The sequence below is a fragment of the Sylvia atricapilla genome, chromosome 24 (genome assembly GCF_009819655.1).
Source record: "Sylvia atricapilla isolate bSylAtr1 chromosome 24, bSylAtr1.pri, whole genome shotgun sequence".
In the NCBI taxonomy this organism is placed as follows: Eukaryota; Metazoa; Chordata; class Aves; order Passeriformes; family Sylviidae; genus Sylvia; species Sylvia atricapilla.
In genome coordinates this window covers 1,834,336-1,852,144 of record NC_089163.1, presented here as the reverse complement: position 1 = coordinate 1,852,144, position 17,809 = coordinate 1,834,336, and the positions used below count along the sequence as shown (strand labels likewise).

The window sequence follows — 17,809 nt, the reverse complement described above, 5'->3', positions numbered from 1 at the left end:
AAACCGTAGCCTACATCTCCCACCATGCCCGCCCTAAGGACTACCACTCCCAGCATGCCCCGCGCGACCCCGCCGTTACCGGGCACCGAGGGCCCCTCCCAAGGTCACCGAGGTCCCCCCGGAGGCAGCCCCGAGCTCCCCGATCACAGCACAGCCGGGCACCTGCACAGGTGGACTTTATTCGTTCCACAACAAGGGCTCCGCTCCCCCCCGCAGCCCAGAAGTGGGTGTTTGCTCCTCCGTTTTGACCGAAACAGCAGAAAAGTCACTCAAAAAAAGGCGCCGAGGGGGGTTCAGGGAGCTCCGTGTTCACCCAGAGGAGCAGCAGCACAGCCCTGAGCCCGGCGGTTTCCAGGTGTGCCTGCCTCACAGTGTTTATGTACAGGAATTACAGAAATTTCAGATAGAGTTTTCTCTGTGGCCCAATCAGCCAAATAGCTTCCCTCTTTATAATATAAAAAATACAGAGATTTGCCGGTTTTTGGAAGTAAAATGTGCACTGTTCGACTGTGAGCAGGAGGTAAACCTGAAAACCTGGTGCTGTTGGAGCTCCCATCACCGCTGGCAGGTGGAGTCAAATCTTCCTCCACCCCAAACCACCCCAAGGCAGGAAAAAGCCAGAATTCAGGCCATGTTTCTCATGGAAAATAAAGTATTTCAAGTAAAGATGAAGGTGGGTTTCAGCATTTCAGAGCTCTGAGATCAGTCAGTACAATGCAAACCAAACCTGTGCAACAGCAGCTGTGCTTCCTGCTCCAAAAAAATCCACCCCAGTTCCCATCTTTGGGCTCTTGTTGCTTTTTTGTTTTGTTTTTAATCCTTGGAAAAAGCACTAGCAGTTCTTCAAAAACAAATAAACAAAAAGAAAAAATCTAGACAAAGGGAAGCAGCAGAAAAAAACCAAAACAACAACAACTTCCCAGCAGTGAGAGAACTTCTCAATTTTTCTGTCCATTTTCAGTATTTTTCATCAGGGAACTGGTCCTGGGCTTCACCAGGATTGTCCACCTGAAGGAGGAAGGCCAGGGCTAAATTTTGCTCTTGGCATTATTAACGAGTCTTTAATAAAGAGTAACATGTGCAAAAAGAAAAAAAAAAAAAAAAAAGAAAAAAAAAAAAATTTAAATAGATCAACCCACATTTTGCAGAATTACTGTGGCCAGAACAGCTCCCTCCTCTCTGTGTGTCCTCACCCAACCCAAGGCTGGAGGTAAAAAAACTGCTTTGAGGAGACACCACCACAAAGAAGAAGCCACCAAGAGGTGCCACCTTGTCACCTCTGTGTCCTTCCTGCCTCCAAAGACAACGTGAGCAGCAGCCCAAAAGAACCAAGGAGCAGAAATTCCCCTTCTCTCCTGCAGGACCCAGCGCTCTTTGTATTTGTAGAGTTTTCCTAAACAGGTGGAGTGGGTGTCCAGCCTTCCCAGCCAGGACCAGCAGCTGCTCTCCCAAACTTCCCAGAAAGTTTGTGGTGGGTTATTTTGGGGTTTGTTTTAGGTTTGTTGGGTTTTTTTTTTTTTTGGAGGGTTTTTCCCCCAGGATTATAGCTGGAATCCTTCCATGGGAGCCTCGGGTTGCTGGAAGATGTATTGCTGCTGGTTCTCGTCCACCTGAGGAGCCACGGCTGCGTCGTCCTCCACCCCAAAATAGTGCTCAATTAAATCAAAGGCTTTCTGGTAGATCTCCTGGTTCTCGTGGCTCTGGAGGAATTCTATTTTATCCAAACCTTTGGAGGAAAAAAAAAAAAAAAGAAGTGGAATGGGATGAAACGAAGAAATGCACTCTCCATCCTCGAAATAATTCTGTGAGCAGAACTGAAATGCACAACACCTAAACCAAACTATTCCAAAGCTGGCCCTGGATCTCATCCCTGCCAGGCAGCTCATCCAGATGTGCTCCCAGATTGCAGTGGAATTAGAAAGGAGGAATTTGGTGGCTCCAGGGGGTAGGGAGGAGCAGGGCCTGTCCCAGGAGCCTCCAGCTTTTGCTGCCCCAGTTAAATCCAGCTCTGCACAGAAAGCATCCATGCACTGTGCACCCTCAGGAATTCCAGGAATTATCCTTGCAGGGAGAATCAGGACACTCAGAGTAATGAGAGGGCAAAGCAGACACTGGCAGCTCACAGGGAGTTTCAGACCAAAATAGGAACTTGCTCTTCCTCAAAGCATCGAGAGCAGGAAAAAAAAAAAAAAAAAGAAAGAAATCCATCACCACCAAATTAAGTCACTCCAGGGAAAAGCAAAGTCTCCCTGGATTTCCAGTAAAACTGGGTACAGTCAGAGCCATTTTAGACCCACAACTGTCACTTCTTACTGAGCTCAGCTCATTTCTGCTTTTATATTCCCACCTGGTGCAAGCCACGATTTTCAGCTTGGACTCCACATCAAAGAGTTTTTACTTCCAAGTATTTTCTCATCACCCACTAAACGAGTTTGAAAAGATTTTGGAACAAATATTGGCTGGTTTGGACCATAATAAACCTTCCAACAGAGCAGAAAAGAATCCAAGAGACCCTTGCAGTGCCCAAACCCCCACCTACCATAGGCCTCCTCAATCAGGCTGCAGTAGGGGTTGATGCCAGTCCCACTCTGGTTGGCTTCCTGCTCTCCCAGCCTCAGGATGTTTTCCAGCCCGTTCAAAGCCACCAGAACAATCTTGGAGTCCATGACAGTCAGCAGGTCACACAGAGGTTTGATACAACCCAAATTCACCAGGTACCTGCAGAGAGAGAGCAGAACCAACAATCACTGCGTGTTCAGGAGCTGGGAAACATCACCTTTGCTCCCTGGAAAACAAAGGAGATGAATCCAACTGAAATCCAGAAATTTACCTTAAAATATGCATTAATTTTGAGCCATTTGCATTTGTACATAACCCTATTTTCAGAAATCTCTCTCTCTCTTTTCTTAAAAAAAAAAAAAAAAAAAAAAAAAAAAAGGAACTGCTTTTGAAATCAAATGTACTGCTTAAATTAAGCCCACATGAATTTAAACTGTAATTAAGTTTGGATATGAGTGTTCAAATTTATCTGTTAATGAATTTAATCTGTCATTAGGCTTGGACATTTAGCCTCAGCTATCCAAAGAGGGATGGAGAAAGTTTGGGATCGGATGAACCTCATCCAGAAGGAAATCCCAAATCACAATCCAGCTCCGCCCGTCTCAGTCACTCTCCAGAAATTTCTCCCAATTCCTCCTTTGCCTGGCAATTCCCCTCAAGGCAAAGCTCCCAGGGAGCCAGGCAGCAGGAGGAGGAGGAGAGGGAATACCTGATCTGCTCAGGGGTCCCTCCTGAGGTGGCATTGGTGATGGCCCAGGCTGCCTCTTTCCTCGTGCGGAATTCCGCCTTCTGCAGGATCTCGATCAGCACCGGGAAAATGTTGGCATCAATCACTGCCTGGGAACAGAGGGGTTGGGATTGGGATGGGAAACACTTCCCAGCACCCGAAAGAAACCTCCACCTCCATATCCCAGTGTGAGGAACATCCCCAAGCTGCACCCTGCAGTGATCCCTGTGGTTTATTCCTCAGTCAATCCTATTAAAAGCAGATATTCCGTAAGCAGCACGGCACAGACGATCCCTGGAATTGCATCAATACTGTGGGAATGCTGAAAGCTCTGCTTGCCTAGGTAGGTCAGGAAAAGGATCCAGCTCTTCAAAGGGATTGAGGATGGAGAAATAGGGGCTGTATCTTCTCTAATTCCAGTGATCCAATCTGTGGGATCCAGTCCATGTGCTGCTGCCATTCCCAATTTCTTTCCCATTTTTTGAGCTTGTTTTGGCAGCAGCCAATTTGCAAATGACTGCAGAATAAGAGATGTGAACCAACCCAGCCTCTGAGGGTCAGGCTAAGGAAAAAGCTGCAAATCCTTAATGCTGAGCTTGGAATGTGGGACCACTGCAGGCAGGCTGGAGAAGACTGTACCTGGATTTGTGCTCTGTTCCCTGCTGTGATGTTGGATATGGTCCAGCACGCCTCTTTCCTGATGGATTCCTTGGGACTGCTCAGTAAATGGAGGAGGCAAGGCAGGGCTGAGCAGTTCAGAATCACCTTTGGGAGGAAGGAAGGAGAAATGAGATCACCAGTGCCAGGCCCTGCATTCCCTGCAGGAATAATTCCCTCTCCTCTCACCTGGGTCTGGATGTCGTCTCCTGTTACGATGTTGCCCACGGCTCGCAGAGCTGGAGAGGCCACTTTATAATCGTTGTGCCTGCAGGAGAATGGTGCAAAGGCAAACCCCAAATCCATCAGATCCCTGGGATATTCATGATATTCCCTCCCCTTTATCCCACCTGTATGATTTCCTCAGGATTCCACCCCCTGCCATACACAACACGGGGTAAGCTGAGTTAAAGCCACTGAAAACAAAGCTGCAACACAGTTTGATCCTTCGCAGCCCAACTCCAACCCCTTTTTCAGATTTTGGAGAAATAAAGCCAAGCTGATTTCTCCTAGCCGTTATTCTTTCCTTTGCCTCATAACCAGGCTCCCATTTGAAGTTTGAGAGCACACAACACTCTGCAATCATTAAGGAAATCTGGGAAAGGAGAAAGTTCTTCCCAGTTGCCAACCCAACTCAAAAAAAGGTTGAACGTCAGAAATTTATGGAGATAATGTTTCTTTTATCAGTCAATTTGTAATTTTTTGGGCAGAGGATTAGGCCAACACAGGTGTCTTTTCATAGTGTAGATCAAAACTGAAAAAACCTCAGCTCAGGAAGCCAAGCCAGCAAATTCCAGCTGTGAACCAGATCCTCCCACATCAGGAGGTCAGCTCAGCTGCCTGGATCCCATGTGCACAGGAGCCTTGGGGTGCCCTGATGGCATTTGGATGGGATTCTCACTGCCCTGACAGATACTCACATTAGGAGCTCCACCAGCCTCCTGCACACCCCTGAGTCCTGGGCTCTGAGGGGGCTTCTATAGCTCTCAGGGCAGGTTCTACAGCTCTCAGGGGGCTCTGAAGAAGCTCTCAGGGGGCTTCTACAGCTCTGAGGGGGCTCTGAGCAAGCTGTGAGGGGGCTCTGAGCAAGCTGTGAGGGGGCTCTGAGCAAGCTGTGAGCTGTAGAAGCTCCCTCTGGGATTTAGATGGGATTCTCACTCAGCCTCCTGACAGATACTCACATTAGGAGCTCCACCAGCCTCCTGCACACCCCTGAGTCCTGGGCTCTGAGGAGGCTTGTACAGCTCTCAAGGCAGGTTCTACAGCTCTGAGGGGGCTCTGAAGAAGCTCTCAGGGGGCTTCTACAGCTCTGAGGGGGCTCTGAGCAAGCTGTGAGCTGTAGAAGCTCCCTCAGAGGTTTCGATGGGATTCTCCCTCAGCCTCCTGACAGATACTCACATTAAGAGCTCCACCAGCCTCCTGCACACCCCTGAGTCCACCACAGCCTGGATCTTCTCGTTGGGGCCATCAGACAGGTAGGAGAGAGCCCAGCAGGCGTCTGCCAGCAGGTCAGAGTCACTGTTGAACAACAATCGGGACAACACTGGCAGGCAGGGAGACACCTGCAACAACAGCCACCACCCAGGGTTAGTCACCAGGCCAGGACCACCACACCTGCAGGCAAAAACCTCCCCTGCTCCTGCTGACTCTGCTCAGCTAAAGTCCTGCATGGGCACAGATCCCTTTTTCCCCCACTCAGCAGCTTCCCAAAAGCTCCTCAGTAAGAATCCAAAGCCACCTCAAGAGCTTTGGTGCTGCACTCAAATCACACTGAGGGATCCCACTGAGCTTTGGGGGTTTCTGTGAAAGAGCTCTGCTTTGTTTCTGACTCTCAGTGTTCAGACCAAGTTTCAATAAATTAATATTGAATAAATGAATTGATAAGTGAATTGATAAATTAATATGAGATTGAAGATCTCATTTCTAAGTGGGTTTATATCTATACTCAATTCAGATTTCACCCCTGGCCACAGGCTTCCCAGCTTTGATATCTGAGGTTTCACTTACAAAAAGTGAAAACACATTGATTTAAAACGTTTTTGTGTTGCCAAAGGAGGATGAAATGCTTGGAAAGCCAGCAGGACCTTTAGTTAGGCTCCCTGGAGAGGGAAGATGCCACAGCTTACAGGAGCCCTGGTTTTTAGCATTTCCAGGTCTCAGAATAGTTGTTGGTCATCATTTGAAGTCTCAAAACTCTCAACAAGAAAAGGGTTTAGATAAACTTTCTAGGGAAGCTTGGGCCTGTCCCTTATTTGAGGGGTCCAGCAGAAAGGTTGGGAAAAATTAAACATCCAGATCAACCTCAGCAGCAAAAAAACTCACCCTGTGCCCTCCTCGAGTTCAACAGCTCAAAATAACCCAGAGAAACATCTTAACTGGGTGTCTCCCCATCACCTGGCTGCCAACAAGGCATTTCTTCTCACCTTCTCAAATTCAGGAGGTGGACTCTTCCCTCTGCACAGGTTTGACAAGGCCCAGACAGCGTTTCGTGTCATTGTCAGCCTGGTGGACGTGGTGAGGAGCCTGAACACAGAATTACCAGGGGTTATTGTCCTTCGTGTGGAAGCAGAGGGAACCAAAAGAATTAAAACTAAAACATTCAGCCCAGGAAGACATTCCCAGCTATCACCAGGGATCAAGTGACACAAAGTGCTCAGCCTGAGCTCGGAGTGAGTCCTGTGGGCTGAGGAGTGAGGCTGAGCCCTGACTGACACCAGGAGCAGCAAAATCAGCCATTTGGGACAAAGCCTGACTTTTCCAGGGCTGGATGAAGATTAATTCTTGCCAGAACAACAAAAGCCCAAGCCTGACAGAACCACATTATCACAGTGCTGAGGGAGGTGGAGTGAGAGACCTGATCCTGCTCCAATCCCAAAAAAATCCACAGCCCAAGCAGAGAGCAGGAGCTGAGGGACACCCTGTGAAGGAGCAGCACCTGCCTTATCCCCAGAGCACTGTGAAGGAATTTTATCCACAGAATTCCACTCCTCTGAACCAAAAGTTTGATTCCCAGGGATCCCAAACTGCCAGGGAATCTGTGAGCAATGTTTTCACAGATTCCCACTCCTCTGAACCAAAAGTTTGATTCCCAGGAACCCCAAACTGCCAGGGAATCTGTGCTGCCCTGGTACCAGAACTGCTGGTGGCTACTCACATTAATAAGGGAGGAAGAATGGCACAGTTCAGGACGTAATCTCTACACACAGAGCTGTCTCCAGCAATGTTCCCCAACGCCCAGACAGCCTGAAAGGAAACAGCAGACAGCTTTAGCACTCAGTTTCTAACAGGGAGAAATAGGAAATGTGCAGAGAAAGCCATTTCCTTGTAATTCCAGGCAACAGTCTGTGTTCTGCAGCCACCTGGGATCACTCCATTTTTCTAAACGTTGCATTTTTAACAAGTGGTTCTCCCCAAACCCCAAAGTGAGGGGTGATCCTTACCTGCTCCTGAACATCCTCGAAGTCAGAATTTAAGAGCTCTATAAAGATGGGAACTGCCCCAGCCTCGATGACAATTTTGGTTTGTTGGGAGGTGCCCGAGGCGATGTTTGTCAGGGCCCACGCAGCCTCAAACTGAAATGAGGGATAAATAGAAATAAAACCAGCCTGATCCAGCAAAATAATTCTCTTTACACTCTGGTTCCAATTCTGCTACAAAGGTTTTCTGAGACAAAGAAAGAGGATTCCGCAGTTTTGAAGGATTTTTTTTTTTTTTGAGCAATTAAAGAGCTGCTCAAAGGATGAGCAAGAGATGTCACCACCACGTCACTTCTCCTCCACAACCATTTCCCAGAAAGAAAAGTGAAAGCACACAAGTGCAGGAACACACAAAACAGAAATTTTTCTATATTTCACCCAACATCCCCAAGATCCTGCGAGTTCAAGGGAAATTGAGCAGAAATTCCCTGGTTTTACTTCTCTTTTTTTGGTTTAAACCAGATTTCCACCCAGTTCTGGAAATTAAGGTCCATGGCCTGGGGCCAGAGGGCAGAGAGAAAGAAGAAAGCAGTCATCAACTCGGACCAAATTCCATGTATGGAAGTCTCTTTAACCCCTCCAAAGAAACCAGCACTTATTACCAAGCTGGAAGGAATCTCAGGAAGCCACCCAGGCCTTCCCTCTGCCTCAGGCAGGATCAGCACTGCTCAAATCCATTTCTAACATTTCTTGGCCTCTGTTTAAAAGCCCCCAGCAATGGAGGTTTATCCCATGGCTCCACCAGCTCCCAGCAGAAATATCAGCTCCAGGAAGGCCAAACTCTCTTCTGCTGCAGCTGATTTTTGCCAGGATTATTCCAAGAATTTAATTCAGAGCAGCCATTTACACTTTTTTTTTTTTTTTCTGCCTGAGCATTACAGACTAGTTTTGTCTTCTTCTATAGACCACCTAACCTGCATTTTTGGGGTTCAAAATCTCATTTTCCCCTGGAGAACACCGGTGGGTTCACAAGTCAAAACAGCTGCACGCCCTGAAGAATTAATAACAGAATCTCCTCTACCTGTAATGTGCAATTTTCACTTCTTTTCAGGAATTCCACGAATCTCTCCACCACTCCCTGAGTGTTTATCACCTCATCGATTGGAGGATTTGGTTCTGAAACAGCAAGGCAGCAAGGTCAGGGAATGAACAGGCCTCATGCAGGGGAGTAACAAGCCTGAAACGTTCATTTAATTATCTCAAATTGGCCTAAACTCATCAGGGCAACTTGGCAGAATCATTTGCTGATTCTGGCAACCATCAGCAATACAAAAGATTATCACATTTCTAGATTATTATTTTTTTTCTTCCCTCCTCAACCTGCAAAGCTTTTGTGCACAAACCCTTGCAAAAAAGGCAGGCTCTGCTGGATGCTGGGGCAGGGATGAGTTATTTTTACCTTTGGAGAGTAATTTCCTGAATTTCTGAGTGGTTGCTAGCTGTAGGTCAGGGTCATCAGAGAAAAGCATCTCTACCATCTCTCCTGTGATCAACCCCTCCTGAAAAGATGCAGAGAGCAGAGAAATGGTTTTGTTCCAGACTGAGATCATTTCAGACATGATTTCCTCACAGGATTTGGGCTCAGAAACCCAAAGAACCATCACTGGGGATCACATTTTTAATGCTGCTGGGGGAATGGGATAAAAGGGGAGGACACTGGAGGAGGGTTTTTGATCATGCAGCTGGGAATAACCCTCGATAAACCAGAGTGAGCAGCAGGATGGGGATTCCCTGGCCATGGGCTGAGCTTTGCAGGACTCAGGGCTCCACTGGAATACATTTTCCCCTCAGGAATAAATTTCCTCTTTGTGTTTTAGCTGAGGGTTTGTTTGTTCCAGCTGCCTGCACCAACTTACACAAACATCCTTCAAAGTAAGGGAATAAACCCATTGGATTTTGGCAGCTCCATGCAATCACAGAATCCCAGGATGGTTTGGGTTGGAAAGAGATTAAAGCTCATCCAGTTCCACCCCCTGCCAAGGGCAGAGACACCTTCTACCATCCCAACTCCAAACTCCATCCAGTCTGGGATAATTCCAGGGATGGGGCAGCCACAGCTTCTCTGGGAATCCCTGCAGAGCCTCAGAATCCCCAAAAGGATTGAATCTGCCTGAACCTTACCCCACACGTCGTGGAAGTAACGTAGGAATCCACCAGGAGATTGTCAAACATGGACTCATCCTCATTGATCAGCTCCACATTCCTCCTTTTGAAGAGCTGGTGGGGACCAAAACACAGGGATTGTTATTAGAAAGGAGCAACAGGCTCCACAACTGGACATTCTTGTTCCTCAACCAAGATCCTGCCTGGACTGAAGGGAATCTGAGGAAAAAGTGGATATTAATAGCAGCTCTGCACTCTCTGGCACACAAACCTGCCAAGTTTTGCCCTCAGATATGCAAATTTCCAAAATCATTGAGCCACTTGGGCAGGTAGAGTGCAGAATTTGACCAAAATCAGAGAAAACTGGGCAAAAAAGTAGCTTGGGTAAGGTGCTAATCAAGCAAATATTTAGTGCCAAACGTATCACTTGGGAATCACCTCGTGCTTCCAAAAAAAGAAATATACCCAGTGTTAAGAAATACATTCAGGCCATGACTTTCACTTGCTCTTCCTGTTTCTCCAGGAAATAATCCCATTCACTGATTATAGCTAAAAAAAACCACAACAAGCACCACCACGTTTAAAACCAAGGATCTGTGAACAACAACAAAAAAACTCAAAAAAACCCTCGAGTAGCCCAAAAATAAAAAGCTTGGAAATCTTTCCATGTGAGCTGGGCCCAGAGGGGAAAAAAAAAAAAAAAAAAAAGAAGGAAAAATAATTAAAAAAAAAAGAGGAAAAAACCCAAGATCTCAGAACAGAAAAAATGAAGACTGCCAACAAACTTTAATGCACAGATCCTTGCAGGTTGCAGTTAGGCAGCAGCACCATCTGGGCCACGTTAAGGCTGAGCACAACCCCCTCAAGGTGACAATTACTTGTTGCTCCCGTTTCTGTTTTCGCAGCTGAATGCCCTCCTCTTCCCTCCTGCGGCGCATTTCCTCGGGGTTTAGGGCTTTGTTCTTGTAGCTCTTCATTCGATAGTTTTCTGTGAAAACAGGAGGAATTCTACCTCAGGCTTTCTCCTCACTGCTCCTGGGTGTCCTCCCCACGTGCACGAGGCATGGAATAACCAGAATTAAACACATGGATTTGATTTATTTGCTCCGAGTGCCTTTGGTTTTCAGCTGGAATTATTTGCCTTTTTTTTTTTTTCCTCCCTCGGATATTTACTCCCAGAGAACAAAACCACACCAGAATGAAGGTTTTTGAGTTTGTAACCACACCAGAATGAAGGTTTTTGAGTTTATAGCCACACCAGAGCAGAGCTGAAGGTGAAGCCACGTGTGTCCCAGCAGGTGACCTGAGCAAGGCAGCGATTCCAACCTGATTCCTTCAGAGTTTCCCTCTCCCGGTCAGGGAAGGGACACTCCAGTTTTTGGCACAGCTGGAAGCAGCTAAAGCCAAGCTGTAACTGAAGGAGGGAAGGATGGAACCCCCTCACTGCTCCTGCTTTGAACATGGAAAAACTCCCCAAAGTCTCCCATAGCTGATGTTATTTACACATTTGTGCCCTTCTCAGCAGCAACCAACCAGCCTTGAACCAAGTTACTCCTCCAGAACTCATCTGAAAACCAATATTTTTGTGGTTTTTGTTGTTTTTTTTTCCCAGCTGCAGAGGGCAGGTGGAAGTTTGTGTGGAAGTTTGCAGTTTTATCTCCCCTCAGCCCTGTGGCTCACACAGAGTTTCAGTCCCACTTATCAACAGGTTCCAGCCACTCCTGGAGCCTTTCCAAGATCAACTGGAGAAGTGTCAGACCCACAAGTCCACAGCCAGCCCAAGGAAAAACACCTCCTAAATACAAATATCCAGCTTTTCATTACTAAGGAGAGAGAAAACAACCGGGAAAAAATTAATAATATTTTAGCAGGAGGGGAAACAAAATGCTTTAATTCTATGATTGCCCAAAACCAGCTAAAAAGACACCAAAAAACAGAGAAATCTACAGGGTTTAGGGGTTTATATCCGACCATACAACAGCCAGGGGTCACCTAATTATAGATTTTAATTCAGAAAACGTATTTAAGCACCACCGTTGTGTTTTTATTGGTATTTCCACCCCACTGTGGCTCACGCAGCCACACGGAAGAGTAAAAGTTTGACAGCTTCAATCTCCAAACGATTTAAGACTCTTAATCCTCCTTTTGGGAAAGCAAAGCCTCCAATTAAAAGGTGGTTTTGAAGAAAAGGAGGAAGGAGAAGTGAGGACACACGGGATTAGCAGGCAGCCACACAAACAGCCAAGTGACACATGACAGGGCCACACTCAGGGACACTCAGCACCTTGCCCTTTAAAGGTTTTGGGGTTTTTTTTTTTGTCCCAGAGCATCAAGAACTGTCATCCTGCAGGGAAATCACAAAGATTAACTCTTCAAGGCTGGCTGTCACAAAATGCTTTTGGTTTTTTGTTGGTTTTTTTTTCTCCCCCAGTTTATCCCTGCAGATGATTCCTATCGATTTCTCCCAGTCCATCATATCTCTGGCAATGTTTTAATGGCAGGAGAAGGCTGATTTGGGACATTCCACTCCATTTCCATGGCAATGGGGGTGAGAAATGCAGCATCAGGAGCTCACAGGGAGCTCTGGACTGCAGCAGGACCAAACCCACGGAATAAAACACAGCAGGAGAAATTCCGTGTCTGGAATGTTTCAGTACCAAACAGCCAGTTCCTTTGTGTTAACTCTGAACTCCAATTCCTTTTGGGAATATTCCCAATCCCATTAATCAGGAGCTGTCAGGAATTCTCTGCTCCTAAGGAAGTGATGCAGGGAAGAGACTCCAACCCCAGATTTTTACTTGACTCCAGAGAGATTTCCTTCTACAGAAGTGTCAGTGGACACTGAACTCAGAACCTCAGAGAGTTCACTCAAAAATAACAAACCTTGCAAGATTCATTCCATTTTAAAAAGTTCTGATCCAGCTTAGACAAAACATCCCTTCTGCTTTAGTTCCCCAAATTGTGCCTTTTGTATCTCCCTGGATTAGTGAACTTCATTCATAGCTCCAGAAAAAAAAAAAAAAAAAAAAACAACAAAAAAAAAAAAAATCAATATTTGCATTTCAAACTTAAGGATAAAACTGAACAACACCTTCCCAATTTTCTGTGCAAAGGAAATCCCCTCAGGAGCTGGAAGAAATTTAGGTTCTCCTGGCTTCACTGAAGGGAAAAAAAAATCCTCCAGCTGTCAAGGAATTACGAACCCAAGTTGCCACACTCTTAAATTGGAGGATGAGAAGGTTTTTCCCACTTAAAAGAAAGAAAAAACGAGGTGAAAGTTGAACTTTGAAGGCTCAGCAGGGCACTCAACCCCACCACAGCAGGAAACTCTCATTTCAGAGCTGTTACTCCAACAACTTCTGGATGTTCCTGGATCAGGAATCCAACCCTGCCTTTTCTTAGTTCTCTGCAAGACGAGAAGCATTTGCTTCCAACATTTTGATCCAGCTGCTGATTAAACTCTGGGCGCTGAGTCACCGCAGGGCTGGTGCTGCTGAGTCAGGGAGAAGGCACGGCCAGACCTGACACTGCTCTTTGGAAGCCAAAAATTCCCCCTTTTCCCACAGGGAATCTTCCAAAGGTGGCTGTGATGACAGAGTCCAGCCGGGAGGAGCTGGCAGCTGCTCTTGGCAGTGGGGAAATTCTGCAAGTGTAAATAAATACCACTGGAGGAACTTCTTCATCAGCATTAATCTGCCAATTAGTGCCCGCTGCTGGGGACCTTCCCGGCTCTCAGGTGACCTCTAAAGGCCCTTTTCACCTAAATTTTTCCCTGGGATGGAATAAAATTGGTGATTTATGGCTTCAGTTCCTCTTAAATTAGGCAAATTGCTGGAAAATAAATGGAGGGAACAGCTGAGTTTCATGGGATAAACGTCCTAATTCTCCACCTCCCTGAAATCCCAGAGGATTTTCCCATCCCTGCCTATCATAATTAATATCTCCAGAGGATTCTCCTAGAAAAATAAATAAAATAAAATGTGTCCAGGACAACTCTATTAAGTGAGTTGAAACCCTAGAAAAAAGACGACTAAATCATCTGTACTATTTAAATACAAATCGAAGAAATACATAAAAGTAGTTGAATTAATGTGTAAAAGGAGAGCTCTGAGCTGCTACCAAAAAAAATCAGTCAAAACTACATTTTTTTACTGTCAAAACCACGTGGGTTTTTTTTACTGTCACCAACAGTTTTGCCGTGAATTAATAAGAAAAAAAAACCAATAAAAGGCAAAAATTCACTTTGTTCGCTCAGAAAACAGAACAAACGAAGCTGAACAGGAGAACAACTACACCAAAACCAAACCAAAAAAAAAAAATTAAAATATCCTGTCAAATAACCACGAGTCTGGGTTATCCCTCCAACCCCAGAATTCCCTTGGGCACAGTTAAATGCTGGAAAAGCAGCAGAAATTCTGCAGTGCTGACACTGGGGGGTCTGGGGTTTTCCCCAAGGGTTTATTGGGGTGTTTGGTTCTGTCCCTGTCCCTGGGACACTCTGTGCTGCTAAATCCCTGATCCCCGCAGTTATTTTGGCTCATTCAGCTCCCGGCGATGTGATATCACCGCTGGAATGTGCAGAGCTGGGAGGGGGAAGGGAAAGGCAAAAATTTTTCTCTTTGGGGGGAAATTTTGGCTGTGAGACAGTTTGTTTTCTCGTTCCTTGAGATTAGGAATCCTTTTGGAATGTCTCTGTCCTGATGGGAAAAAGAACTCGGTGACTCCTCAATCCTCCCTCCTCCTGATTTGGGTTTTTTCATCCCAAAATTTGAGGGCTTGAAGTCTTCTTCAGGCTGCTCTATCCATTCTGAACACTCAGAATTCCTTTAAAAATGAACTGATCAAACACAAGCGACAGCTGAGAGTCGCCTGGAGCAGTCCCTAAACCAGGGAAAAGCTGGAACTGAATCCACTCAAACTCGACCCAAGGGAGTTCCAGATTAAAACCGACCAGAAACACTCAGAGATAATTAGAGAGGGATATAAAATTCCAAGAAATCCATCCCTTCCAACATGTGCTTTGCCTCAGAAACAAACAGGGCTGTGTGATTTGCTAAGCAGATTTATCAGCCCCAGAAGTGAAAGGCTGAAGGAATCAGGACTTCCCTTCTCGCAGGATTTTCATGGTGAAACTCTCCCCCCTTGACAAAGTTCATGTTTGCTCTGCTGAACGAAAAGCAAACAGAGCAAATCAGCCAATTAACTGTTAAATTCATCAGCCACGGGAGTTTTATTAACACTTGAGAATAAATACTGCTCCGTGGGTTAAACAGCACTAAAAAAAAAAAAGGGGGATTTAAAGATTTTCCTTGGGAATTTCCAATGGCATCATTACCTTAAAATAACGAAAAAACCCAGCCTCAGTTTGTTTAAAAATAATAAAGTTACATGAGGATAATTCAAACAAGGGGGATTTTAAAACTCTTGCAGTGGTGGGAAGAAGGGGAAGCTCCTGTGCACAAACTCCTCAGCTCCACATAAAACTGCTCCAAGAGTTTCCAGACATTCCCACCAGCCCCAGGACATTTTTCTCCTCAGAGCTGCCAGTCCAGGCTTTACATCTTCAAGCCAGAAATTAAAGATTTCAAAGGTGTTCAAGGGCTGGGAGGTGCAGCAGCAGAGAGTGCAGGTCACTGGCTTCTCCTGGAACACCACAGGAGGGTTTGGAGGCAGCAGCAAAGCTCCTGATGAGATCCTGACAGGTAAAATCTCACCTCACGGGGCATTGCTGAAGCTTCACTGAATCCCTAATTTGGAAGGAGCTGAAAGCTCGTCCTGTCCCACCCCTGTCACGGGCAGGGACACCTTTCACCATCCCAGGGTGCTGCAAACCCCACCCAGCCTGGCCTGGGATAATTCCATGGATGGGACAGCCACAGCTCCTCTGGGAATTCCATCCCAGCCCCTCACAGGGAAGAATTTCATCCCAATATCCAACCTAAACTTGCCACTTTAAAACCATTGAGCTTCTCAAACAGCTCTGCTTAAAAGACAATATTGCAGGTGGAAAATGGGAACATTTTTCATCCTTATTTCCCGAAGACCCGAAGTCAATTTTAAGGAAAACGCGGCTGCTACAGGCTTGGCTTTTCCACCTCATCCTTCCAAACCTACAGCATTCCTACGGGAATCTTCAAAATAATAATAATAATAACAATAAAAGCCACCTCTCCTCCCCGAGCTGGGACCTCCCACATCAGGCACACCAAAAACAAAAAGCTGCTGGAATTAAAACACTTTTTCAAGGGATTCCAAAAAAGCCTCTTGTCACTGGGGTTCTGTCACCGAGCCGGGATTGATTCGCAGGGAATCAGATTCCACTCCTTCCCGGCAGCGCCGTGTCACCCACGGGGACACCGGGACAGCCCAGCACGTGCACGGTGACATTGAGGGCCGGAGCTTTATGCGAACAAAAGCCCCAAGAGCCAGAGCCCAGCCGGGTTATCGGAACGGCGGAGAGGTTTGTTGGAGTCTTCCTTGAGAGGTTCAGAACTTAAATCGAGCAGTTCTCTGGGAATTCAAACGGAGCAGAGATCTGACAGCCTGGGGAGGCTTCGGCTAGAGCAGGCACAGCCCCAAACAGCCCAAAGTCGCAGCACTGCCACCCCGAGAGGGGACTCTTGCAGCTCTCCAAGCCAAGCCCGAGCTCTTGCAGCACTGACAGCCCCAAACTCGGGATACTTCACCATTAACCCCCGGAGCGGTCACAGCCCCTAGGACACCCTCACCGAGAGCCCCCCGAAGGCTCCCCGCGCCCGCAGACCCCCAGGAGCGGCCCCGGGATGACTCAGCGGCCGCACCGCGCCCGCCGCCCTCAGCCCCGGGAGCGCCCGGGACGCCGGTGAGAGGCGAGGGCGGCGGCAGCGCGGGGCGGGCGGGCTGTGCGCGCTGCCCGGCATCGGGGCGGCTCCTCCGGCTCCACCCGACACCCTCGGCCGTGCCCGGTGCTCCCCGGACCGCGCCCGCCCCTCAGGGCCCTCACCCATCGCGGCGGCTGCGGCGGCGGCTCCGGTGCTGGCGGCGGCGGCCAAAATATGGCGGCAGCGGGCGGGGCGCGGGCCGGACGGAGGCCGCGTGGGGACAAAAGTGTGCGAGCGGAGCGCGGCCCCGGCGCTGGGGCGGCCCCAGCGAGCGGCGGGGTCCTGTCACCCCTGTCCTGTCACCTCCGTCCTGTCACTCGTGTCCTGTCACCTCCGTCCTGTTACTCGTGTCCTGTTCTGTCCCGACACTCGTGTTTTGTCACCTCTGTCCTGTCACTCGTGTCCTGTTCTGTCCTGACACTCGTATCCTGCTCCTTCTCTCCTGACCCTCGTGTTCTGTCCCCTCTGTGCTGTCACTCATCCTGTCCCCTCATTCATGTCCCATTCCCTTAGCTGCAAGAAGGGAAAAGAGCTGGTGCAGCCCAGCATTTCCCCCCCACAAGCAGCATCCCGTAGGAATGTAAGGAATCCTTAGGACAAAATCCCTCCAGTGCCAGCAGCCCCGGAGTGTCACAGAATCCTGGGATGTCCCCATTGGAAGGGGCTGTCGGATGGTGTTTGCCATCGATCCAGGCTCGTGGATTATGGGCCAGGCAGAGACACGCTCTGGGTCACACTGGGTGGTTTTATGAGGACACTCAGAGCCCTGAAAAGTGGGGGACAGAGGAGCCTGGGGCACTGGGGGTTCCTTTGCCTCTCCTGAGGGAGATGGGAAGAAAGAAAAATTGTGTCACCCCACCCTGCAGGAAATGAGAACACCCGGGACAGGCAGAGACTCTTGAGAACTCCTTTAATTGCTGTTAACTGCAAGTCTGTAAAAGGTTTGGAGAAAGTCATCGTTACAAAACTACCAGCTGTTAGAATTGTTCCTGGTTCGTCACCCCAGCTAGAAAAGGCTCAGGGAGATGCGGAATAGTTCAAGAACAGAGAATATTGCACAACCAACCCAACGGTTAATTCGACTAAAGAAGAAAAGAAAGTGACACAGATGCTGCACCCTCGAGCTCTGCTGTGGGATCAGCAGGGACTCATGCCAACCCCAGGTCCCCACTGGTGTCCCCTGTGTCCCCTGCCCACCATAATCTGAGCCAGGACAAGGCGAGGCTCTGCTGGACCCCCCACACCCCAGGCAGGAGCAGAGCTGTCGGTCCCCAGGGCTTTGGCAGGACAGGGATGCTCCAAACTCACCCCAAAGGAGTAAAACCCAACCCCAAAAACCCAACTCTTCCAAGTGCACCTCGTTTAGTGCTGTCCAAACCCAGCACGAAACCCCCAAGCCCAGTGGAAGGGGCAGGACAAAGGCAAAA

At 47.8% G+C, this 17,809-nt stretch overlaps 1 protein-coding gene across 4 annotated transcripts; it reads right to left on the bottom strand.

Annotated features, from left to right (window-relative positions):
• Window positions 1-159: 159 nt before the first annotated feature.
• KPNA6 (karyopherin subunit alpha 6) lies at window positions 160-16,622 on the bottom strand. 4 transcript variants are annotated; one of them, XM_066335208.1, is made up of 14 exons: window positions 16,505-16,622; window positions 10,308-10,510; window positions 9,541-9,636; window positions 8,819-8,918; window positions 8,441-8,535; window positions 7,384-7,515; window positions 7,098-7,186; window positions 6,367-6,466; window positions 5,342-5,505; window positions 4,133-4,211; window positions 3,926-4,051; window positions 3,269-3,396; window positions 2,540-2,718; window positions 160-1,726 (listed from the first exon to the last, which is right to left on the bottom strand). In XM_066335208.1, exons 1-14 carry the CDS (start codon window positions 16,506-16,508, stop codon window positions 1,542-1,544), a joined length of 1,680 nt encoding a protein of 559 aa, XP_066191305.1. In that variant the 5' UTR covers window positions 16,509-16,622; the 3' UTR covers window positions 160-1,541. The 4 variants fall into 4 exon arrangements, with proteins under 4 accessions (XP_066191305.1, XP_066191306.1, XP_066191303.1 ...); XM_066335209.1 differs by having other exon boundaries at window positions 10,401-10,510; XM_066335206.1 differs by lacking the exon at window positions 16,505-16,622 and adding an exon at window positions 10,849-11,108.
• Window positions 16,623-17,809: the final 1,187 nt, after the last annotated feature.